At 28.6% G+C, this 27,574-nt stretch overlaps 1 protein-coding gene and 1 long non-coding RNA gene across 3 annotated transcripts in view; one reads left to right on the forward strand and one right to left on the reverse strand.

Moving 5' to 3' along the window:
• LOC139426342 (uncharacterized) overlaps positions 1-15,623 on the forward strand; it is a 36,199-nt gene extending 20,576 nt beyond the window's left edge. The window contains exon 2 of the long non-coding RNA XR_015429715.1: positions 13,749-15,623. This is a non-coding gene — a long non-coding RNA (uncharacterized LOC139426342). The remainder of the gene's footprint in view (positions 1-13,748) is intronic.
• Positions 564-27,574, reverse strand: LOC107447370 (uncharacterized). Of its 2 annotated transcripts, XM_016062263.4 has the most exons (16): positions 27,340-27,564; positions 20,797-20,897; positions 20,303-20,612; positions 19,472-19,741; positions 17,968-18,279; positions 14,851-15,102; positions 13,676-14,318; positions 12,930-13,093; positions 12,170-12,348; positions 6,936-7,084; positions 6,689-6,834; positions 6,491-6,584; positions 5,608-5,755; positions 3,514-3,721; positions 2,062-2,195; positions 564-1,052 (listed from the first exon to the last, which is right to left on the reverse strand). In XM_016062263.4, the coding sequence occupies exons 1-16, from the start codon at positions 27,407-27,409 to the stop codon at positions 888-890; spliced, it is 3,345 nt and encodes a 1,114-aa protein (XP_015917749.2). In that variant the 5' UTR covers positions 27,410-27,564; the 3' UTR covers positions 564-887. The 2 variants fall into 2 exon arrangements, with proteins under 2 accessions (XP_015917749.2, XP_015917750.2); XM_016062264.4 differs by lacking the exon at positions 14,851-15,102 and having other exon boundaries at positions 27,340-27,574.

The raw sequence follows: 27,574 nt of genomic DNA on the forward strand, positions 1-27,574 counted from the left end.
CTTTACATAGATATTATTATTATTTTGATTTTGTGAGATCTGTACATAGATATGCCATTAATCTGAATTTGCTAACGTTTTACATAGATGTATTATAGTGGTTTTGTATGCGCTTAACACATGGTTATATTATTACGATTTTGATGACGCTTTACGTAGATACATAGTTATTCTGTTTTTTACAAACGCTTTGCGTATATATTATTATGATTTGCTGACACTTTACCTAGATATATCATTATTTGAACTTTTCTAACACTTTACATATTATTCTGATTTTTATGATGCTTTACATATTATTACATATATTATTTGCAGCCTTACATATATTAAGGCACTTTGCTTTAATTATTCGAATTTTTTTAACACTCTAAATATTATATTGATTTTTGTGACGCTTTACATAAGTATATTATTCTTATGAATTTGTCGGATTCTATGTCAAACCAACAATGCCAACAAATATGTGAACTTTATGAACTTTAACAGATCTTGAACTTTAACAGATCCTTCTTGAACTTTAACAGATCTCCAAAACTTTACCATAAAAGATAACAATTAACTAATTATTCACATAAACTTTATTAACATTTTTACAGACATCTCTTTCTCTTGTACTGAATTTTGAATTTCGAATGCGCAGACGAGAGCTGAAAGAGCAAAAAAAACCTAAGACCCCAGCCAGATGAAAGGAGTTAAACAACATCTTTCTCGCTAATTGGTTGACTTCGTTTAAAATCTATTAACAGCAGAAAGTTACGTAAAAAAAATATATATTATCACTGCAACCCAAGCTCAGAGTTCGGCGCGAACATGTACAAGAGTTTACGAACGACTTTTGTTCTTCTTGGAGATCTTGAGCAGTCCGTTTCACACAATTTATGATTTTATGCCATATTAGAAACATTTCTAGAACTCCTTGATCGTTCAAATAGAGACGGATCTGTGTAGATGGGTTCACTTGGGTCATCGAGTTTCGGTCCGGGGTATTGGCTGTGGACGTAAAGATTTGCAAGACCAGGTGGTGGACCACTCATACCGGCTGCTTTAACCTGAGAAAAAAAATGAAATTATTAAAACTAAAGCTCTACAATAAAAAGCTCAATATAAGGCTATAATTATTCAATAAGAATTAATACAAAGTTGTTTACTGCAGTGGTTCCCAATTTTTTTCGGCGGCTATGGAACCCTAAATGATCAAACTAGTTTTGGTGGAGCCCCGACAACATAAATCAAAAAGCATTTAACAGTTGTAAAGCGCGATATAAAGCTATAGTTTTTCGATGAGAATAAGTATATCAACGTTGTTTATTGCAGCGCTTCCCAATTTTTTTGGTGGTTGTGAATTCAATAACCAGAAAAGGACTACTAATTATTTTGAATTATTTAATGCGAAGATTGAAATATTTTCATTGTTTTATCCCTAGTAGTCTTAAAATTAGGTTTTATGTAGACAATTAAATTAAACGGTATGGAGTGACATCTGAATTTGTTGGTGCAACCAAATGCTGACAATGAATAAAATAAGCTGAATTATGGTTTTTTTTAAAAAAAAGCTGTTATAAACGCTGATAATTTAATCAAGAAATTCCCTTGTAAATTATGAGAGGCTGTTGAGTTAAATATTGATAGATGTAAGCCCATAATTGGGTAATCTTTTCTAAACTGGTTATTAAATAAGTTAAAGACGTTGAAAATGCTTTTCAGAGAAACACAATTCTTAATTCTTGACTTTGGTTATTTTATTTCGGATTGAAAATCTCGAGGAAAACTAATGGAATTTTTTAAAAATGCTTATCCTTTTTATGATTTATTCTTTATACTACACTTATTAAAAATTTTAAATTGCTGTTTTTTTCATTAGTATTTTACTTAAATTATATATAAATCACCGCAGTGTTAAATAAATTATGGATTGGATATAAATATAGTTATGACTGGTTAAAACAAAAAGTATCTTTTTACCGGACCCCTGTAGTCTTTCTATTGAACACCTTTTAAAAATGGCTGTTTCACTGAAAAAATTACTGAAATTACTGAATTTAAAGATAATATACTTACTGCTAATTTCGATTTTTTGTAGAAAAACATGGCGGCAGCAGCAACAGCAACTATTGCGCAAACCAAAACAATTGCTAAGATCACTAAGGTGTAATATCCAGCTTGTGCAACGCAAACTGTGCTTGTTCTTGTAACTGTAATAAAACAAATATGTATGAGAATAATAAGGTAACTTACGTTAACATTTTTTTTAAACCTATGAAAAGAATGATTATTTAAAAACTAATTTTTTATAAGAAAAATAATTTTGTGTATTATGAGGCTGTAGCATACAATATTAAATTTGCGTATGTTGTAGATTGTTTAAATTGAAATGTTAAAGCCGATTGACATCATTGATTGTCTAATGTAGTGTTGAAAAGATGATGTATTTCGAGTGATTAAAGTTAATTAAAAAATATTCACGGAATTTAAATTTTGTTTTTAATGAAGGTAAAAGGGGGATCATTTCAAGTAAAATTATTTACAAATAACTTTTAAAAAATCACAAGAAGTCAACAAATTTATAAAAATCAGCCTCCTTGAAGCTGTACTCTAAGATATGATTTATGAATTCATAATCGACGTTTTTTTCCAACCTAAATAATGAGTATCTTTGTAATAATAAGAATGATATGTGATCAATGATCTCCGATAATTGGAACCAGTTCGTCAGTTCTACATTTATAAAGTTTACCAATCAATAGTTACTAAATAAACTAAAAAGTTGTTGCGATTGAAAGGTCCCGAACAGATTCATTTTAGGAACTTAAATAAAACCGAGTATTTGCATTATTCATTGAAACTATTTAAAAAATTAACGCTAAAATAATTTAAGCAATTTTGGATATTCGTCAAAGTAAATTTATTAATAATTACGATCAGTGGATGAATGAATGGATGTATGAATGGGTTCGCTCTATAAACGGGTGCGACGTATGGTGTGGCAGAAATCAAATTCTTGGCCATAGATGGCGCCACTGAAATACAAGAAATGCACACTCTGCCTTAAATTTGCTCGGTTTCATCAAGCAGGGTTGCCCGTGTGGCAAGTTGCATTAGAAGCAACAACAACAAATTTATTAATTAATGAAGAGTTATGAATAAATTTGAATTGTAGAGTATGAAAGTATCAAGTGATATTCTTAAAAAAAAGAGACTAAAATCTTGGATTTAAAAACATATTGTGTTATAACTCAAGAATTCAATTTTTTTCCTGTCCTATCATTATATAAGACTGGTTTTAATTAGAAACGTGTGAACAATGTCCAGCTGTTGCGATATTTTCTATAGCTGATGTACCTAAATTCACCCAAAAGACATTTAGAGCATTGTTTAAATTTGTTGACCTATTTTTTTTTTTACAATAAAATGATCTAACTAAATTTAACAAGAATTGGATGCAAGATCGCTCAATTTTAATTTTTTTCTTATTTAAATTCTTAAATAGTATGTTAAGTAAGCAATACTAACTTGCTGCAGCTTCTGATGGCATATCTGATCTAGAAAGGTATACTTTTAGCAGATCGTGGACAACTTCTGCTTCGTCAGTTCCATTTCCTACTGGTATGTCCATTTGATTGTCATCCGCAAACAGAGCAGCTGTTTCGTTCGGTGCATAACGTTTCTTCCTACCCCAAGATGGGAAAGATCCTGGACGACCTCGATCACTACATATTACCTAAACAAGACACAATGATAAGACTTTTCTTAGACATTGAACTAAATATGGTGGTTCAGCTAAATGAGCTAATTTCTAGACAGAAAGCACAATATCTAAGTAAATTGCGCAATTTGAACGCTTACGGCTTCTTGCTTAAGCTGCCAAATTAATTAGGGAGTTCTTTACATGACGTTATTATGTGTAATACATTATATACGTTAATTGTTTTCTCAAATAAACTCCCAAAGGGGTTTAGCTTAGCTATTAATGCTATTTTACTAATTCAGTTTAATTCTAATACTAAATATAATTGCAAAGAAAATTTTGTTTCGGTCACCTTATGACGGGTTTAAAACGTTCAGTTACCCTCCTAGGCAAATTTGACTCTTTTAAGCGGCCACCATACAAGTTATGCAGGTAGTTATTCAATCTAGGTTTTTCTCTCTATTATTATATGGGATAAATAATTCAATTTTCGTAAAAGTGGTAAGCTTACACGAGGATCAACTTGAGAGGTTTCACTGTACATAGTAATTAAACTTACCAGCAAAGCGTAATTTCACTATTTTATTTTCTTATCTAGTTCAATAAAATTATTATTGCTTACTTGGTTTAAGGAATAATTAATTAGGATTGTTACACAATACCTAAACGCAAACTTAAAATGTGTCGATAAATTTTTCTCCTAATACATTAAAATAAAAGTGTATTTTCAACAAAATGAACAAATAACTCGGATGACTACGTAAAACCTAGGCACATGAGCAAAACGCAATGATAGTCTGATATTGGAGTAAAAATGTCAACAAGACTGAGCAAGATGGAATCATAACTAGAATCACAACGTAAGACCTACTGAAGGATTAAGATACCTTCCTTAGATATTGAATTTAAAAATGTCAGAGCCTATGAGCGAAATGAATTAATAACTATGATCACTTTCAAAAAATATAGACATAAGGTTAAAGACACAATGATAAACACTTTTTAGACATTGAAATAAAAATTTCTATTGAAAAAATTAAATAAATAATTCTACTCACTACTTAACTTTACTTAAATTTTTAAAAAAAGGTAAGATTATTGATTAAACTTTTGATGAAGATTAAACTTTTTGATGATGATTAAACTTTTGACAAACAAAAATATTTACGCTTGCTCATTGTTAGCGTATAAAGAGATGTCGTAATTCATAATTAACAGCATTAATGTCCTCATATAGCAGTACACAATTTGTAGTATTAATAGCAATTAATTCTTCTAAAATAAACATTTAATGGTTAACTTAGAGGTTAACATTAAAAGTTAACTTAGACGCACGAATAAGGCGAAACCATTGATTTTTCTGAGTGTTTGATGATAAACGCTGTTGTCTATTTAACAAAATTAGCACTTAACTTTTGAAATTCATTAAAGAGTGAACAAATTTATTAATTTAAGTATCGAACAAACTAAATACATTTCTCAAGCTTATTTTTAAAATTTTTATTGAATTATGTAAACTAGTAGTTAATTTATTTATAGTGCAAATGTTTGGAATTAATAATTAAAATATTATAAATTTTGTGATTAGAAACCATCAACTTTGTTGATGTTTGTTATACGAATGAATGAATGAAGTAATTTGTCACAGAAAAATTAAAACTAGTTTGATTTAAGCCTAAGTAGCATCTTTAAGCTTTTTACGCAATGGTCAACAAAGATAAAAAATATCAATATTATTAACGCCACGTAAAAGAGAACATGAAGTTAACATTCTTAAATAAACATTCTTTTTAAAAGAAAAATTAAATATTTGAAAAAAGAAATTACTTGTATAAAACATATTAAATAGAAAAATCCAATACATTTAAAATATTTTAATGAAAGAATAAAATGGAATTTTAATTTTATTATTTGCTTACTGGTTCACAAGGTCCTCTGCATGTTCTGACTGTAGCCTGGAAGACCAACAAATTAGAATCCGGTATTTTAAATGCATAGAAATCTGCTTGAAGAGCGCCATCTGGTGTTTTTTGCAATTCTGGGAATACATACAAGTCTACCGGGCATCTGAAGAAGATAAAAGTAATATTAGGATCATGCAATAGATATAAAGTTTTTCAATTTCTTGGACTTCAGTGAAGTTGAGAAATAGTACAGTTTCAGAGAGAATTTCAGATGCAAAAGCTATAAAGCCAAGGAGTCGGGCCAAAGATCACCCAATTTCAAAAAATGAAATTAATTGTATACTGATCATGAAATCTAAGATTTTATATACATAATTTTTGAAGTTTGTAACAAACATTGCAATAGATAGCCAATAGTATAAGTAAAAATTGCTAATTGATAACGTTGTACGATGTACAGAGTTCTAAAAGAGAGATTCTATACTGTGACAATAGCGAACAGTACTGTCATATGGAAACTTTGGTTTGTTATCAGTTAGAAACTTTCCTTCAGGTTGCAGCTCCGTATAGCGCCATCCTTTGACAACATTTATAACTAATTTACAAAATTATATACTAATAGATTTTATTACCAAATTACATATTATTTTATCTCAAATTATTTGAGAACTATTTAGTTTTACTCTTTGATTTGAAACTCTGAATTATTGTGTCTACCTTACTTCTTCCATTTTCAGTTTCTAAATTTGATTTTGGTTTAGTTTCAGTTTTTCTAAGTGAACGTTTCTAAGTTTCATTTTGGAGTAATCAGTAGCTTTTTGGATCTGACTCAATATGTATCAGTGAATTCTTAATAAAAATATCGAACCATTTGTGTTATACAATGAAAACAATTTACCCTCTATTATCTATAAGATGAACTTGTCTTCCTGAGTATGGATCTTTGGCTATTACATTCGTCGCGAAAATATCACTAAAATATTCATAATGATCTGAAATAATGAAAAAGCAAAAATTAGCAAAAATTATATCTAAAGTAACAAGCTAATTTTTTAAAAATATTTATGACAGAAAAAAAATCATGACAATATCTTACAGTGACCACGGGCTTCTAATCTGAAGGTCAAGAGATCGCCAACTGCGATGGTATTTGTTGGTGCTCCTCTGTACAATACTCGCAAAACAATATTTGATGTTAGCATATTCTGGGCAGGCAGATGCTCGATTTGAGTAGGATATCGGCTGAAAAGAATTTTATTTTTTAAATAAATTATACTTCTATAGTTTATAGATTTGAAATACATTAGGACATAGATGTGGTATGAATAGACAAAAGTCTTTACCCATCGGTTCTTGTGTCCATGTAGCTGGATGTGACCACTGTTTCTCCTGGTCCTGACATATAGCATGTAAGATTATATTTCTTGTCCCGGGATGTTTGCACGTTATCATTAAATTGAACCACAACGATATTTGTCATGACGTCACCATACTGAAAAGTTCAACTTTATTATTTCAGACGCTTTCGATTCATAAGAGTAAACGATTATTTTATTTATTAATTTATTTAATTAATTTATACGAATATAAATATAATTATTGAAAAGAAACAAGTATAAGGCATACATTATTAGCATTTTTTAAATCGAATGTTTCTTGTTTTGATTCTAAGTTGATCCATATCATACTATTTTGAACCATAATATTTTGAAATTTGCTATAGTTTCAACATGCAATCAAGTCGAAAAATTTTGTTGAGGAACTTTTACAATATGCTTAAATTCTACAGGTTGCCATAATCTTGTACCAAGTTGCATCCTTTTGAGGCTTAACGTGCATGAACATGCTTATCATTGCATGAACACGTTAAAATTTTTTATACAGTTCATTATATTATGTACAGTAAACTTTATTATCGTGCGAAAATCCTGCAACCTTTGTAAGATGTCAAATTGGATGATGCATTCAAATTGGATGATGCATTCAAATTGGATGATGCATTCAAATTGAATGATGCAAGTTAATTCTTATTGCACTTCAATGTCTGGTATTATTCAACTTGAAATGAAGCACTATCTTATGGGATTTTCCTTAACTCCGTATTGGGATTTTCATCAAGCTTTACGATTATATTGATTAAAGTACTGTTCTAAAAGTTGGGAATCATTTTCTAAATAATTTTTCTGAAAGTGTAGACTGTATGGTTTCAAAACTTCATATTCTAATTCTGAAAATCGAAACGCTATTAAATGCCATTTCTGTAAAAGCAATATTGATATCGATCTAAGCTAAAATTTTGCTTGTAATTTTATTTTCCTTTCTGATCTGGATCTTTGGTATTTGAAGATGTAAGTTGTAAGATTCATAAAATTAAATCTAATTTTAAAATTATAATAAAATTTCTTGAATGCTCATAATCCTTTTTCTAAATAAAAATTAGAAAGAAAAATAAGCTGTTTTATGTGAAAATTGAAAGGAGAAAGAACTCTAAAAACTGCCGGAAAACGGAAATGTTTTGATTCATTTGTCTGAAAAATGACATCCATTGAAAAGTTCACCGCTTTACCTTGTAACTTTCCGGCTGCTGCCACCGCCTGAAATGTAATACAAACGGAAATTCGTCACAAAGTGAGATGTCAAGAGTTCAGGGGCTCTATAATTCAAGCATCTCATTTACTTCGCTCATCATAATAATATCTACATGATCTCACATTCAAGCGAAAGGATGAGCTGAAAAAAAGCGCCAATGTTCGTGTTTTGACCTCGATGTCCGCCATTTTATTTTCTCCATATTTGGGTATAGCATGCAAAAAGATCGATTTCACTTCGTACAAAACTGTTTGATATTAAGCAAGCGGTGTGTCATAAAGTATTGTTAAAAAGTGTGACACTTAAATGATTGAAATATTTAAAAATATATCTAGTTCATCTTTTGTTGATGATCATGTTTTTAAAATTAAAATTTCTCAAGGGCACCTATTGAAATGCAAATGGTACATTGGATGGTTTTATTATCTGTTTTATCAAATTTAACGGAAGTATCGCATGGTTTTGTGAAAAAGTGGGACAGTTAGGACTCGAAATACTTTTTGAATATTTAGTACACTTCATGTTAAGAATCTTTACTTTAAGATTGGAATATTTTCAAGGGCGTCTATTGAAATGCAAATGCTTCTTCTCATGTTTTTATCAACTGATCTAAGTGATATGACGCACAGTGTTGTTGAAAAATGAGACCCTTTTAAATGTTTGAAAAACAATTTTGAATGTTTAATGCTTCATGTTATTTACCTTGATTTTAAGAATCGATAGCATTAAAAGGTACGTAATGAAATGCAAATGGTTTGTCTGATTGTTTTGCCAGATTAAAGATTTGCATCATATTCTATTGTTAGAAATTTGGACTTAAATGCTTGAAGCAATTTTGTTAAAATTTATTGTCCATATTATAATAATAGCCTCGGTTTTAAGCGCATATCTTCAACGGCTGCTTGTTGAAAGTATTGAACTCTATTGTTATTGAAACTCTAATAAGGAGTTAGATGGTTTCAACTATTTTCGGAACTATATTTCGATAAAATGTTCCAATTTGGCAATATATTTGCTATTGCCAGCTTAGATAGGGCAATCTAAAGTGAAGTGCGATTCTTTAGTTTTTGCTGTTTAAAGAACAGTGGCAGCTAAAAAAAGGTTAACGTTCAGAAGCAAATAGTTTTACATATTTCGTTTCTCGCTAGCTACTGCTTTCGTGGCTCGCTAACTATTGCTAGCGTAGATAGCGAAATCTAAAGTGAAGTGCAATTCTTTATTTTTTGTTGTTTAAAGAACAGCGGCTGCTAAAAAATGGTTAACGCTCAGAAGCAAATAGTTTTACTTATTTCGTGGTTCGTAAAATTTTTGGAATAACGTTACCTGACTATGCACTGCCTCAGAAAAGGGTTAACAAAAAATGAGAGTGGCAGTGTTATAAAGTATTATTAAAAAGCGTGACACTTAAATCGTTAAAATGTCATTTTAAAGTGCAATTTATGTTGAATTATAACAATGTTGTAGTTAGAAATTTGTCAAAGACACATATTAAAATGCAAATACTTAAGTCAATGGTTTTATCTGGAAATCAAAAATTATTCACTCAATATATTTGTAAGCTTTTAAAAAAAAATGGTGTACAAGTATTCAAATTAATAAGCCATGAAATAAATAAGATTTGGTGTAGCTAAAATGAAATTACGAAGTTAGGATAAAATAATTAAAGATAATTACGAGTTATTCGAAAATTAAATATTAAAGTTATAACAGTGAATAATTATAACAAAAATTGTAGCGATGCAATGAGCATTTATAATAAAATGTTAAAATTTGTTGGAATTGAAAGAAGTTCATGTGTTTAATGTGTTAATTAAAAGAAGTTTTGAGTAAGATGTTTAATCATTGTTTTAGCTAACCAACAGATCTTTTAAATTTTTTCTTTCTCCTAATTTAAAAAGTTTGTAGCGCACTTTTACATTTACGTTAAATTGAAATTATTTGCACAAAATAAAATTTCTTTTTAATTTCTGAAAATTATGAAGAAAATTGCCAATCGTCACATCTTTGTACTTAAAAATTAAACCTTTTAAGTAAGAGCTTTTTTGTAATTTTTTATTGTTTGCACTTTGACCAAATAGCGGCAAGAGAAATTCCAAAAACATTTATGAATGATAACTTAAATTTGAAGTAACAATTTCGAATTTAAAAATTAAAACAGAAAATAACTAGTTTCAATGTAAGTGAAGCTATAGACAAATAAAGTTTGTAGAGATAACTCTCTTGTGTTAATAAAAGTATTATTTTCTCTTATTTGAAACAATTTTTAAAGCTTAAAAAATTACAAACGTTTAAAATGGTACAGACGAATTTTAAATATTTTTTTTAAACTATTTAAAAACTGTATTTTCAAAGTATTACTTTTACTTCATGCTTATGAAAAAAAGCTGCTGTTAATAATGAATTTCTTCCATTCAAAAACTTTGGACATGAGAAATTATTTTTGTATATTTTTAGTTCTGAATGCTGGGAAAGTTTTCCTACAAAAATATCATACTTTCCGCATGTTTTAGACCTTGTTATAACCCTAACAAACACCTCGTTTTCATCATTTTTACAATTAACCTTTGTTTTTTTCACGCTTTGATTACTAATTGCTCATAACCTCTCATCGGTATCGTACAACAACAACAACAATTCGTCGACATCTAGTTAAAAACGTGAACTTCCGCATGCAGGAAACTTTCAGTTTTAGCATTGGCATTCTCTTTTGTCTCTTCCACTTTGGCCTCTGCGCTTCCGCGTTTTCACGGTTTCCCCAGCGAAAACCCTTCATGTGGATCTAAATACCTATTCTGCAAACTTTTATCGAATAAGAAAGATTTTATATGAATGGTTATAAGCTTTGTAAATAAGAATAGAAATGTTTTGATGATAAATGGATTTTATACCATATCGTAAAATATCGTTTGCAGTGAAATCAAACGATTATGTTTAGTTTTATTTAGTTTGAGGGCATAGACCGATTGGAGAAAGTGAGTTTAAAGCTAATCGACTTAGAAAGAAGTTTCGAAAATAATCTTTTAATACCATTTAGCCAAAAGAGGGAAATACTATTGAGATTTTAAAGTAATGAGAAATTGTTATTTATTTATTTATTCCAATAGTAGATAGTTAATGAAATAATAACGATGATGAATTTAATGAACAAATTTACATCTTGGCAAGAATGCACTTGGAAATTTTTTTATAAAATCATACTAGAAAAAAAAGAAACCCGAAGAGCCTTATTGATTAAATATGTTGATAATTTATTTGATCAGATAAAGAATAAAAAAAGTTGAGATTAAATAAATCGTTGATTAAATAAATCGTCAAAAGTATCGAAGTCAAATGATTAGCAAACACCAAAATTTGCGCTTAAGTCGTTTAAACGCTTGTAAGTTTTTTAGCAAAAAATGCCTTAATCAATTTAAAAAGCTTATTAGTTGAATCGAACTCTTTTCCCTCTAAGGTAATAGGCTTCTAAATTATTTGAGCTGAATATCTCATATGGACTTGATCACTTTTGGCAGCATACCCACGAAATAAGTGTCTACATTTTCTTTATTTTTATAATTATATAACTCCAGGTTAAAGTCATTTATGACTAAAATAATGTCAGTCATTTAATTTCCGTCAATCCATTACGAAGATGTAATGTTTTGTAGTGATGTAAAAAGTTCGTGGCAAGGTATTTATGCTTAAATGAATTTTATACTTTCTAGTGTTTGCTACCAATTTAATTTTAAAATGTTCCAGTTTTATAATTTCAAATCAAAATTATACTATTTCTAATATTATTGCGTTATGATAAACACAAAAGTCTAGACTGTCCAACATAAATTTCAAGAATTTCTAAAGCAAATTTCAGTTGTGTTACTAGTATTCATTTTTTGAAAAAGTTAATTTGAACTTTCTGCCTTAAGTATATCCCCTGAAATTTACAAATTTAAATAATTATTTAATAAATGTATAACTGTTAAAAGCGTAATTGGAAAGTTTCTTCTACCTGTTGAGTTCCACATCTTGGAAATCCATTCCCTCTCGAGATTCTTAAAACACTGGTTGTTCCTCCATTGCCATCATAGAAACAAGAATCATAGAATCCATAAGTGTAGATTCTGCCATAGAAACCCTCTGGTGTTTTCATTGTAAATTCTATTCCATCAGGGCTGCACGATTGACTCACTAGTAGAATAAATAAAACAGAATATGCAGTTTTAATAATATATTTCAAAATACACTCAGCGGTCATTCCATCGTGACCACTTTTCTCAAAATTTTATAAGATATTTCTATCGTCATTTGTGGCACATTCATAACATTTTCTAATAGTATGAGACTGAAAGGGTTTGAAGATGGGTGACTCTTTCAATTTTGCCTCGCAAATGCTTAACTGGATTGAGTTCTGGAGATTGTAGAATCACCTCAACAAAGTGAAGTTTTCCTTATTCTCCAATACCGATTCTTTGCAATACCAGCAGTATGGCGAGGCGCATAATCCTGATGAAAATCTTGCCAATGGGCGAAATTATTTGATGTACTTGATCAATAACGATTTTTAGGTATAATGTCTTTTTCATACCATCATGTGCAGGAAATAATGGTTCTGAAGCATGTCATCAAGACACTAAACCTTAGAGGTAACACCTCAATAAAATAGGCTACTTGCGAAAAAACTGTTGGATGGGCATAGTAAAGTTTCCGTTTGGTGTACTGTACATAACATGTTTAGTTTATTTACGTGTTTCAAATTAGTAGGGACTTACCGTCAATACAGTTTGGTGTACTTGCACCTGGGATACCATTTGCTGCTTGGGCGTCTCGTTCGTAAAAGTCAAACTGTGAGTCTTGTTCAAAATGTCCGGGATTATTTAGTTGAAGATGTCTTGTATCTTGATCACTCAGTTCGCAATTATCGGGTATTACATTCCTGAAAGAGATATTTTTTGTGTCCTTATTTTCTAGTTAGAACACCTAAAAGTCAGTTTCATTTGTTTCTTTCTTTCAAAATTTTGCTTTTAGAAATGAAAAATTAAAGTATGATAGTAAGAGCGACGTTTTAAATAATACATATAAGTTTGTAAGTAAGATAATTAAATTTTTCCATTATTTGTTTACTTACATAATTATAAACAAATATAGGTTTGAATGTAAATTGTTTTAAAATTAGATTAACGGCATTTTGGTTCCTTCTTTTAGTGAATCTCATTTTAATAGTTACCTATATATTATCAACTTGGTTTTCTTAAACTTTTTTAATTAAAAAAACGCTTATCTCTACAATTCTGATTGGGACATTTTAGTGCTAAAGTATAATAAACATAATCTTTTATAAATACTAAAATGATTGATGAGAAATTATCTTTTAAAGATTAATAAAATGCACATAAATAGTTCAGCCTTTACCCTTGTTAACCTTGTTACCTTGTTCCTAGCATGCATATTTTGTTAAGTTTAAATTTTGCATTTCTTATTTTGAGAAGGGAATTGCAAACAAACAGACTTTGCTTACCTAAAGTTGAAAGATAAGCATATAAATTCCCTTTCCTCTAAGCAAGCCTTTTCACAATCCTCTTCTCTTTCAGTTCTTACAACACGTCTGACATAAAAACTCCTGAGCCTGGTTCCAAACCCAACTCGCCTAAATAGTCCACCACCCTGCATACCAGGTTTGCACAATTCATAGTTGTTATTTGGGAAAGGCTGCTGAGGCATTCCTCCAGGTGGAAAGACGCCATTGCCATGGAATGGATTGGTTGCTGGATAACCAGGGTAATTTCCTGGGTAACCACCGTGGACTGAATGTGGATTCTGAGGGGGAGCTGCAGGAGGATAACCTCCAGCCTGACTCCAACTGTGGGCATTTCCAGATCCCCATGGTTGAGCCGCTGGTGGTAAGGCTGGTGGGTAAGCTGGGTAGTTAACTTGACCACCACCACCATGTTGAGGATTCGGTCCCCATGTTCCTCCACCTCCTGCACTGTTCCATGGACCAGATGGCCAAGATTGAGAAATTGATGTACTTCCACCGGGTCCACCAACTACCGGTCCTCCTAAGCCCCATCTTGATGGGCCATATCCTCCACTGCTGCCTCCTGTGGGTCCGTATCCAGGTCTATGGATGAAACTGTGACCTCTGTTTCCGTTACCTCTGACTGTTTGAAGAAATTGATTTATTATAGTCAATTTATAAATATTGTATAAATAAATTCAGCGCTTACAATAGCTTTGAATTATATGCATTAATATCAGTAACTTTGTTTTGCACTTAAAAAGTTTTAAAGTTCAGTTTAACTTAGAGTGAATATTTGCCCGACCTTCACCAAATATAAAGCAAGCTCACACCTCCACCATTTTTATGTTATAAAATAAAATGTTATTCATGTGCACCAATAACCTATAAGCCTTAAGTGAATGCTTTTATAAGACTTGCGTTAAATTATGCAATTTGATTAGTGTTAAGAAGCTCTGCAGCTTTGTCTGTTCAAGCTAATATGATTTGATTTTGTAATGACGCGTAATATTAAAATGAATTTGCATTTCATATAATATTGTATTTTATCTTAATGTTTATTTTCAGCGTTAGTATATATTTTAATTGTAATTTATAGTTTAACTCATTTAGTTTGAACAGACAAAAGCTTGTTGCCACCACCGACTTTCTTCCACCCTGTTCTTGATACTTACTCCACTTGAACTCGTAGTAATCGTAAGACTCATCATCTACTAAATTTGGCTTGCCAGTTCCACTAGATTGGCTGCTAAATCGACAAGATTGAAAGCGGGAACTGTATTCTACAGATTGGCAGTCACGGTTGTAGCGTCTCATGCATTCATCAAGGCACTCTTGGAAGGAATAAACTTTAACTTCAACTTGGTGGGCAACATCCAATCTTTTTCTTCGGAAGCATTCTACTGTAGCATTGTTGATGTATGCGTCTAGCGAAAGAAGGTAGAGAATTGTCGGTTGGCAACGAATTAACCAATCAGTCTAATGAGTTATTTCATTCTTAAGGTTAAAATTTCCCTAGTCAGAAGGCTGCTTAAAACGTTGTAAAAATTTGTTTGTAAAGTTGTATTAGCTGAATAAATTTCTTGCAAAGAATACGTCATATTGCTTTGAAAAATTATGGAAAAATCTGATATCAATCTTTCAATATATCTACATTTTATTACAAGTTAGTTCTTTCGCTTACATTATCTAAGAGTGTGTGTAATTTTGATTAAATTAGTTTCAAAACCAAGTCTATCGAGATCAGTCGATAATAATCATTTTCAAGTATTTTGATTTGTTTAAACAATAAGGAAATTATTGCAGATCTACCAGCTATAGATATAGAATATCGTGTCTTTCATTTTTAAAGATGACAGTAAAGCATCGAAAACATAATAAACAACAGTTCAATGTTTTGCCAAAGGAACTGCGCGATTAAGGAAATCATTAGATACTTTTTTTTAAATAAATATAAATTGCATATACTGTTTAATTTCATACTTTTATAACCAGCAAAGCATTTTAAACAGCCTTTTGTTTAAGGAAATTTAGTTTCGAGGAAAAATCGGTTAAAGGTTTAGCGAAAGTTAGAGAAATGCTATTCATTTTAAAGATATATTTTACTGAAAATTTTAATAGCAATGTTTTGAGTCGATAGTTTAGCCAAATAAATGAAATTCTTTAAAATAATTAACCAATTACATATAGTTGTTTTTATCATAATTCAATAAGTTAAAAGTCGATAAAGGGAAAATATAATTCAAAGTTGTTGGTTTGCATTACGGTTAAATTTTTTAATTCAAGTATGTATTGTATTTAAATCCAATTAAAGCTAAACTTGATTTTCATATATAGTGTTTCACCGCAATTTTGAGGAACATTACTATTTATTAATTTCTTATTTTATTTCTTAGCTTTATCTAATACTAATAATGAATGAATTTGAACGTATAAAAGGAATTTTTATCTGAAATTCAAATTGTTTGAAAATATATCAAAAGCTACAGTTAAAGCATTTTTTTATTTTGCTATAGTATATTTAACTATGAAAATATTTAATATAGAAAATAAATGAAGATAATTTTTTTTATTTACCACATTAAGCGTATGTGATGCTACAGCTACATTGAGTAAAAAACATGACTAATTGAAAGAAAGAAATAATTTATGCTCATGTTACATAATAATTTTTTTAAAATACATTTTTGAATTTGATTTATTTCAAGATACTTTTTTTAATAGTTTATATTGGAAAAAAATAAATTATCAAATCATTAATAGACATGGAACTAGATAAAGTAATTAATTAAAATTATAGATCAAGCAATGCGCTTTTAAAATAAATACTCAGATCATTAAAAAAAACATGTAGATACGTATAATACATAAAAGTCGAAGTTTTTTTTAGCTGAGTTTTGATGTTTCAGAACGGTTTGCTTTATAAGTTTTCTTTGAAATTATTCTTATTGTTTCCTATTTGTTAAAGTAAATATAAATACAACAAAAAGTAAAATAAAATAAACATGAACATGGTTTATTCGGATACGTTAAAATAAATATATTTGAATTCTATTGATGAAGGTCGAAGCAAACAATCCCCCAAATCATCTCTTTTTATATTCTGAATTACGATTTTTTTTAAATTCCAATTTTGTATTTATTACATTTTATAGTCCTTTACGTAATTTACTAACTTTTACTTGTTAAGTACTTTTAATAATACATAATTTAAAATGTAACAGAAAGTCAAAAATCGCCATATATTTATTAGTTATCTCTTTCATGTTTATTAAACTAAAAATGTATTTTAATGAAAAAATATCTTCAATTTCTTTTCACTGAAATAAGAAATAACTGATTTCTTTAAACATTATTTGATTTACTCCTTGCGGTTTTGTAGCTGCTCGCAGCTACCAATTTCTATTAACAATTTCCAATCGCAATATTTAAATGGCTGATTACTTTTCTATTACTTCAAACTTCATTAATGTTTTCTTAGAATACAGTGAAATGAAATTTTAAAGTTTTATATAATCTTTCAAATAATGTTGGGTAAGTTTTGTGTATTTCCCATTTAATCATTATGCGTTATTAAGTTTCTCTAAATGTTGGTTCAGTTCTATATATACTATTTTACTCAAAATCTATTTTTTACTTGCAAAACATAATCTGGTAAAATTATCAACATAATTCTGGTTAATAAAAACAAACATAATTCTGGTTAATAAAAAGAAATTATTTAAACCATTAATTTGAAAAATATTTCGTTTATACGGTTTACCGGAAATTCTAATTTTCAAAATTATAGTTCTTTTTACTTCATATTTAATAAAAAATACAAAATTGGAAATTGAATTTAACCGAATAAATGATTTTTGCGCCATGCTCTAAGTTATCATGATAAAATTATCAAATTTTGCAACATTTATACCAAATTTTATCACACATTATTAAACGATATTTTATTGCAAATTTTACCAAAATCATTACCAATCATTACTACGATAAAAATTACCGAGCATTTCAGTGTTCCCATAGAGGCAGAAACACGGTAAATGTCATAATATTCTGGTAGTTTTGACCATATTTGTTTTTCTCAGTATAAAGCTATACAAAATAAGCAAGGTTTTGAATATTTTAATAGGACAATACTAAAATACCATATAGCCAGAAACACGGTAATTTTTACCTTATTATTTAAAGTTGGTTGTTTTGATCAAACTTTTTTCTTCTGTGTAAAAATAGCCTATTCAACAAATTTCAATTTTTTTTTTTATGATTTGTGCCTTTTCAGTTTAACAAATTCTTACCTCTATCAGCGTTTCCGCAAAGAATCCTGTAGAAATCTCCTTTTCCAGAAACTAAAGATGGCGAAGTTTCGTGAGGTGATGATATTTCGCTGGAGTCAGTTGAATCTGGATAATACATGTAAGTGGTGCAAAGCCAGCTGTCTTCTTCGTGGTAGAAAGCGGTGCAAAGATATCCCCTGGTTTCGAGACTTTGAGAACAAATGTCAGAGCAACTCTGAAAATGTTGTGTGTATACAGTTTCTAGTTCCATTGCGCCATTTGGTTTTTTACCAGATTCCATAATATGAGCACGGTTTGGGCAAGCTTGACTTTCTGTAAATAGGAAAAGAATTGACAATCAATTAAATGACATTTTATATTAAATTAACTAGTTTTTGTGTCTATTAAATTAGATATACATGTGTTAAAATGATTTTCACAGAAATTACATTGTCAATTAAATATAATTTTCGCATGGACAAAGTTGGATATTACAGTTGCCGAATTGTATTTAGCGTATTTTAAACTAAATTCTGTATTCATTAAGTTAAAATTTTGCATATATTATATCGTATATTTAATAAATTTAGGTTTTGCACCTTACAAATTATAAATATTATCTGTTAAATTAACTTATTACGATTACTTCTTAATTATGATTATGATTATGTTAAATTGCATTTTATATATATTAAATATATCTTCACATTTGGGTATCATATCTATTAAATTGAATTTAATTTCTACTACCTTCGATAATCTATTAAATCGGATTAAAACCTAATGAATTCTATTAATAATGCATCGAGCTAAATGAGCTTAATGAAATTATTAGTGTATACGAATAGCGTAAACTGGAGCAGTATATTTTTTTTCCAATTAAGTGACTCAAATTTTTACCAATTAAATATTAAAAAGAGTTATAAAATTTTAAAAAAGTTTAAGAAATTAAATGTTTTTTCCAAAGTTTCATTTAAGATAAATACTGCTAAGTTTAAGTTTGATGTTGCCATCAATGAGCATCATGGTGAACTATATGCAGCAATGATAAATCATGTTTAATATTAATTACCAAATCAAATTTAGTTCAAAAGTGTGAAAGTTATCAATAATATTTTTAAGCTCTTTGAAATTAAGTTTTTACTATTTCACATTTACATTTTTAATAAAGTAAAACTAGTGAAGAACGAAACGCAAATGAACTATGCTCAATTTTTTTATCATCACAAATTATGAGTCTCTACTTAATAACGCATGAAAATATAGATATTAACTTTTATTAAGGAATCATGATATGATTTTTAAATATTTGCTTTTAGTTTAGTGTTAATCATTTTGTGGTCTTGAAAACAGTCTTTGAACTTCTATAAGTACCTTCCATTATTTTTAAAATAAATTAAAATGATTGCCTTTTCAAAATGAGAATCCATTTAAAACATCGGAAAACGCCAAATTGATATTAATGTGCTACCAGTGTCAAAGAATTACTAGCACTAAGTGTTAAATAATCTAATTCTATATTTACCTGAAAGGCACATATTTTCAACATAATCACTGTTTGAATCACTTAAAAATCCATTAGGATTCATGGCTTTGGTATTTCTGCTGAGACGGCATTTTTGACCACCTCTATCAAAACAAGCAGATAGACATTCAGGATCGTTAATACACTTTTCCTCACATTCTGTCCGATTAGTGGCGAAGACTTCTTGGTCTGAGAGGCTCTCGAAACAGAATCCTGGTGTTCTTTTGATAGCATAAAGTCGATTAGGGCAGTCATTAATAAGCCTTGGAGCTGTAAGGATACCATAAAAATCCGTTATTGCCCTTATAACACATTTAGTCCAGAATATGGAAAATCCATCAATACTCAAAATATAGCATTGGGATCCATTAAGATTCATCAATATTATGAATATAGAATTAGAATAACTCATCAATATTTAGAAAATAAAATTGGACTAATTCAGAAATATTCAGAATAAAGCATTGGAACATTTTCTCATTATTCAGAACATATAGCAAAAAATCGACTACATTCAAGACATAGATTTAAAATCCATCAGTATTTTTAATATTGCACAGAAATCCATCAATATTCCGAATATGATACATAAATTTATCGGTATTTAGAACTTAATATAAAAATCCTTTAATTCAGAACAGGGCATTGGAATTCTTAAATATTTAGAATAAGAATAAATCCATCAAAATTCAGAACATATGATAGAAAAACATCAATATTCGCATTCTCAGATTCTGAATATATGTAGTTAGAAATTTAACATTATCTAGAGTATAGTGTGGAATTTTGTTATAAAATTTTATCAGATTTTTTATGGAAGTTACAACTTACATGATATGCAGACTTTGTTGAAATGGAAGGTGTTGAGCTGTCTCACTAAAACATCCCCACCGTCAGGAGATGCTCTGTCGTGATACATATGGCATATGGATTCTTTATATTCTGGTTCAACGTGTTGCTGATTATTGCCCATATGATTTCCAGATCTTAACCCGTTTTCAGGTCCAGATTCAGGCTGGTGAGTATGAGTATCGGGAACTCTTTGGCCAGGAGTAAAATCAAAGGATAGACATTTTGGGTCATCCTCACACCTCTGTTTGCAAGCTTGCAACACTCGTAAAGGGCTGTCCACTAGAGTGACCTGGAGTAGAAAAACAGAGTGACCGTCGAATTTAAACAGTTCCCTTTTGAGTTTTTTTCAATCTTAAGATTAATAAAAGGCATTTCCAATTATTGTTTTTAAATTTCTAATTACTTTTAGTGATGAAAATTTCCAATTAATTGATAAATGAGTTTAAATTTTCTAGAAAAAAAAGTAGGCTTACCATTTCTCCTTTAGACATTCCAAAACCACTATTTCCTCCCATTCGATAATTCATCACGAGTTCAAAGGCATATTTACCTAAACCATTATTGCAAGATTGAGCTAGGAGAAAAAAAAGGGATTTTAAGAACCAATAAATAAACCGAGATAAAACTGTTTCGATGATAATTACCATATTCATAACCCCTTGAATCAGAATTTTTATTATTAAACCTATTTTTCATATTGTTTTCGTTTTTTTTTGTATTAATACGGGACAAAATAAGTGCAAAATAGTATATTTAGCATTTTTATATCTTATGATTGTGAAAGATAGCATGAAACACCGGTGTCTTTTTCAGCATTAAAAGTAAAATCTTCCAAACACGGCTCACTTGCAAACAATAATTTTTCAAATTTACTCTTATTTGCAGTTATTTTGGTCTTGAGAATTAGTTATTCATCACTTTTTCTCTAATTTCCACTATCAATTATTGATAAATGCTTGAATAATAAATAAAATGAGTTAAAGGGCATCACATGATTTCTGAGAATTGCTAAAGCAGCGATATATATATATCCACTGAGCTAAAATATTATAAAAGCATGTCAGAATTTTTTTTATTTCTTACACACAATGTGCAAAAGGACACCTTTTTTATTAAGCAAAAGTCTAATTGTTTAGTTTTCATAGCAAACACTCTTTTTTGTTTGCTTCAAAAATTAATGTCATTAATTAAATTACTGATTAGCTGCTCTCGTCATTAAAATATTGATTTGTCTTAAGATCATACATATCATGACGTTTTCTTTAAATTTTTATACATATTTTAAAAGATGGGACTACACTACCCGGTGCTAATAAAAATATCCAATTCATACTTATGGTGAACATTAGATGTTAAAATTTTGTATTTAATGTTTAAGTAAAATATTATGGTTGTAATATATATAAACCCCATTTTAAATATCATTAGAAGGTATGTGTATTATCAGTTTTATAATGCTATGTTTTTAAAATTTACGGTGCATTAATACATTTCTATATCTTAATTACAATGAAATAGTTTTTTGAAAACGGACATTTAAAATCAAAATTAACTACTCTGATTTAGATATAATACTTGTTAGCGTAAGTTATAATTTCAAAGTAAGTTATAATTCAAATTCATTATGGAAAGACAATTTTTGATTATGCTATTTTACAAAACTTTAAATAATTTACCATATATTAGAAGCTAATAGAAAATATCATAAAACTCTTTTTTCATAAATCTCTAAAACAAAAATAATTAATTTAAAGATCAAAAGTTACATAAAAAAATTAAACCAAAAGTAATGTTGAGTTTGTTTTATTATTCTTTAGCACCAAAACATTTTAAACATGACATTAGTGCATTATTGTTATTATGCAAGTTTAGTTTGTTTTTAAACAATAATGTGATGTGTATCCGGAAAAAATGTAGTAAATTTGTTTTTATTTCAATGAAAATTATAAAATATGTTTGGAAGATTGTTGTCTTATAAGTTATCTATAAACTGTTTTTAAAATTGTTTTATAAGATATCTATAAGTTATCTGTAAGTTATTTATAAATTATCTAATATAATACATTTAAAATGTATTTGTCTATCGAGGTCTTCAATTTACGATAGAATCGTTTCTTAAATGAAACAATCATATGCACTTCGTGTTAAGTAATACAACTTACTTTCGTTTCAAAAAAGAAAAAAAAATAATTCCAATAATATATTTACATTATTGTTATATACATTTTTGTAAATATTTTTGTTGCGTTATATCTATTTAAAATTACGTAAATTATTCTGTATATAACATTGAAATTGGCTTTCGTAAGTGCGGTGCTCAATATACTGTATAAGGTTACAATTTTTAATTAAGAACATTAAGAAAATTTATTTCGATAAAGATCTAATAAAAATCGATAAGAGCATTAGATTAAATTACAAAAAAAACCAGTTTGTATAAAGACGTAAAAGGATTATTTGAAAAATTACTTGGATTGAAAAAAGTTTACAATAATTTTGCATACAATATCTGAATTGATTTAAGGTAATGCATGATTTAAGGTTAGAGCAGTGTAAAAACGAAGATTTAAAAAACAAAGTTAAATTATTCAGACATGTAAGAAAAAACATCAAGTAACGAAAAATTCATTTTTGTGAAGACGGAATTATTGCTCGGATCATTAGAAGTTGAAGAAATTTACAATCATCCTGTATCGAATGATATTGTTATATTTCTGTAGTATAATCTATAATATATCGTATGTAGTTCAGAGGATTAAAATTTTTTAGTTAAAAATTCACTTAGGTATCTAAGAGCATAAGTATTAATAACTAAGTGTATAACTAAGTTACGAAAATAAAATTGCATGAAGACGAAAAATAACTTGGATCATTAGAAGTTGAGAAAGACTACAATGCATGTAATTTTTTGGTCAACATCATATACATTGTCAAAAATTCCGCCTCAAATTGCGGTCTAAAGTACCGGTACTTTGGATGCATCAACCATAAAATCAATTTTCACCGTAAAATAGTATACCGTGATTTTTAGAGTAATATTTATTTAATTAAAGTCATGCAGGGATTTAACGGTGATTATTACAGTATAAATTACGGGATATGGCATTTTTTGCTCCATAACATGTTATAGTATAAAAAGATTTCACGGTAAAAAAAAAACCGTCACCCTGGATGCCGATGTGTTATACTGTATTTTGATCTGGAATTTCTTCTAGTGTAGTGTGGGATTTAATATAATGTCTGCAATCAGAAGCAGTAAAAAACTGTTCAACTAAAACTGACTAAAACTATCAAGTGTGTGTAGGCATGAACATGGCCAGTTGAAAAATAACTTGGATTAAATGAAGTGATTCCATGCGTTACGTTTAATTTATTATATTAAATGCGACACGATCTCCTCCTCTTAAGTGAAAGTGGATATCCGGATTTTTATAATTTAATCCTGAGACTTATTCTTATGGGGATAAAAAGTACCGTTTTTTTCGTCATTGAAATAAATAATGATTTTGAATGTGTTTCCTGATTTTAATGGTTTTTGGTTTTGTTCAACCAAGGTTTCCTAACTTGAGTCTAACTATAAAAACCTTGAAATATGAAAAATTCTGATTAATTCAAAAGCAAAATCCATTGCTATTATTTTCGTAATGGTTAATAATAATTTAATTTTTTTTAATAATAGATTTTATTTAGTATTTATTTTTAATGTTGAAATTTTTTTGTCCATGTTTTGAGCATTGAGCTTAACAAAATATCGAAAATTCTTTTATCTAATTAAATAAAAATTACATGATGTACGTTCGTTTTTAAAAATAACATGTGTTTTTTAAAAATAAAATGCAATATTTGAAATCAATTGATTAAGCTATTGTAATAAAATGCTTATGCGACATTGGTTCGTTTTTAATGATAAATACGGAATGGATTATTAAAGTAAAGAAAAATTTTTTCATTATTGTAATTAACATATTTGTACAACACTTAAAAAAGTAACTTTCATTATTAATGGTTTTTGTGTATTTCATAATTTATAATCTGCAGTTCACTGTAATTTTTGCTTAAAACAAAACTCTACATTTCATTATACGATAAAATATTTAAAAAAAAGGACTATAGATTTTAAACTTACACTTGGATTGAATATTTTTCGTAATTGAAAACTTCTTATAAATAATAAGAATGTTAATTTTTTTAAAAGTGAAAGTATGTAAGAGTTTTAAAAAATGCAGAATTATATAAATGCTATTTAATTTGCCATAATTCACAACTCCAATAAGAATATTTCAATAAGATACTAATAAGACTATGTATAGTCTAGTAATAATAATAATTTTTATGTAAGCATATTCAAAATAAGATTATTTTAAATTTGTTTCTATTTTGACATTTTTGATTATCTATGTTTTGGCAGATTAATTAAATTTACACTTCAAAATGAAAAGATGTTTATTAAATTTTAAATTGCTTATGGGGTTTTGCAAGAATGTATACTTTTTGAATTAATATTTCTTTTGAATCATTTTATAAAAAGAACATGGAACTTTTAAGTGAAAACAAGTCTTTATTTTTAAATATAAATTTCATTGCTTTTCACGTATAATTTTAACAATTTTTACATGACTTATATTAATATGGCCACCATATACAGGCTAAAATGTAAATAATATTCGAAAAAGAATAAAAACTTATGATTTTTTTTTATTTATTATTAAAAATGTTTAGGGTACAGAAGTTAGTAAAGAAGAGAGAGTTAGTTTCACACAGATAGAAAATACTATATCAGTGCGTTCAATATTCTAAATTTTGTTTAATAGCTAACAATTATACATTTAATCAAATAAAAAGTGAAACTACGCATTTCAAGAATTAAACACTGGTGAATTCGTATATTGGATGAATGGTTTATAAATTATTCACAAACAAATCATATTTAAGTAGATATTTCTTTAACGATATTAGTTTACACTATCGAGATTTGTTAAGACTAGTTTAGAAGATTTTAGTCTAGGATAACCTCAATTATTCAAGATTTAAATCATAACTTGCATAAATGTACGAATGCTTACACAAGACTTTTGAGCGCTAGCGCTCATTGCGCTAGTAACTAGAACTACAAGTCTTCCTAAACAGTACAACAAACAAATTGGAGAAAATGCAACTGAGTTTTGTATGTTTGAAATATAAAACTAAATTATTTTTTTAATATAATGTACAATTATAGTTCAAAAACTTAAAAAAAACTAAAAAATTAAATTCTTCTATTTTTTTTCTTATATAGAAATTTGAAGCTCATGGTCACAATCAATAATATTTTTATGCTGTAATAATACATAGTATATCTTATTGGTGTTATTCATGTTCCAGTAATAATGATTTATTCCAATATAGACTATTAATTTCAAATAAATTTCTATTTCGGGATAAATCACATTTCAGTTTTAATTTTAAAGATTTGTTATTTTGTTAACAACCACTCATCAATATATCAATAACTTACAATATACAATAACTTACAATATACAATAACTTTCTAAATTTAAAATATCCACAGATTTTGTAATAATGCAATTTCGGATAAAATGTTACACGCGACGAATCATGTGATTCATTTTATGTACCACATTGTTACTAAACATTATTTATTATGTAGTTTTTAAACCATATTCTAGAAATTTTGCTGCACGAAATACGTATTTTTTTATAATACTCAATGTGTGTTATATTTTGAAGTTGGATTGAAATTGTGGAACATTATATTTCGCTTTAAGATGAGAGCCGCAGAAGTCCGCGCGCAGTTGGGTGCTCAGTAAGCGTGATGCGGAGTCCGGGAGATTACTTCCACCGTCTACTTTTGGACCTAACTTGTGAATGTGTAGTTCACGTATGCGTCAATATTGTCTTTGGTTGATTATAAAGAATGAATCCCAGACCACTGTCAATAACTCATTAGAATAGCTCTAGTATGGTAGTTTTACAATTATGCAAATTTCAAACCTTTTATAATTGTTCAAATTTCAATAGTTATATAATCGTTCAAATTTCGCACGTTTTATACATGATCGTTCGAACAATTGCAATTATCTGAGTATCAAGAAAGTTCTGATAAAAGAGTTTTTTTAGCACAAAATTACGTGCTGAAACCATTTCACACTAGTGCATAATTTCAAAATAATATTATTTGAAGCATAAGTGTTCCGATGAATCAAATTATGCTACTTTAATATTCGCCATAAGAAAACGCACGTTTCGCAAGAATTACAAAAATATTTTTAACCAAATATTGTTAACCGAATATTTATTTTTTAATTATTCTATAAGGATCTACCAGTTATTGTGGCCTTAGCTTGTAATAGCTACCATTAATTTTCAAAAGCTTCAATTTATCTGTTATTGTTCAAAAGCTTCAGTTATGTAAGAGTTGAAGAAAAATTGTTCTTATTTCTTTATTTATTTAGGTTTCTAATGAAATTTTTTACGTTTTTTCCATTGATTTATAGCATTTAACCTTTAGAATTATACAGAAATAAAGTAAAATATTAATATATAAGATTAATTGATGATCTCTGAATCGTTACCTACAAAGTTAAGTTGTGAATTACATTTGTAAATATACGTATTAGAGCATATTCTTGCATTTAACTAAAACCATATTGTGCAAACGTTGCACTTTGGTATCTGACTGACTTCCTCAACAATGCATGTTGCACACTTTTATATATCTGACCGATAACGATTCTCAAGATTATACATTTCATCAATTTATAGGTAAAAACAATACTAGTTAAATTATTCTTCTCAAAAAAGTAATAATAATATGTGTATGGAAAATGAAAACTTCGAGAATTTTTTAAAAAATTACTTCCAATTGCACATTTTACTAGATTTCAAAATAGCACTTTGTATATTTAAGATGTTCAGCTATATAGTTCCACGTTTCGGGATTAAATAGCAAGTGATATTAACTTTTAGTTTAAGATTCAAATTGACATCTTAAGAAGAACTGAAGTGAAGAAACTTACCATCAGTAAGCAGGCGCAGAGCAGCTAAGAAAGAAACAAGAGGTATCATAGTGATAGAATGAAGTTTCATGTTTGGTTTGAAGTTCAACAAAAAATAGTTCTATTGCACCCAGTTAGCATTCCTTTGGGGCCAAAATCCACATGCGATGCACTGAACAAGCTACCGAAGCCGGACTGTTAGAAACGAAGTCCGAGCGATAAGTGAGTGATGACCACTGGGCATAGGGCACTAATA

The sequence above is a fragment of the Parasteatoda tepidariorum genome, chromosome 10 (assembly GCF_982258835.1).
Source record: "Parasteatoda tepidariorum strain Cologne lab strain chromosome 10, Ptep-v5.0, whole genome shotgun sequence".
In the NCBI taxonomy this organism is placed as follows: domain Eukaryota; kingdom Metazoa; phylum Arthropoda; class Arachnida; order Araneae; family Theridiidae; genus Parasteatoda; species Parasteatoda tepidariorum.

Excerpts from the sequence above, each read along its gene's own strand:
- LOC107447370 (XM_016062263.4), bottom strand. The coding sequence starts at position 27,409 with ATGAAACTTCATTCTATCACTATGATACCTCTTGTTTCTTTCTTAGCT. Across the intron at positions 6,835-6,935 it reads ATGGACACAAGAACCGATGG|CCGATATCCTACTCAAATCG; the intron begins GTAAAGACTTTT and ends AATTCTTTTCAG. Across the intron at positions 1,053-2,061 it reads ACAAAAAATCGAAATTAGCA|GTTAAAGCAGCCGGTATGAG; the intron begins GTAAGTATATTA and ends TTTTTTTCTCAG.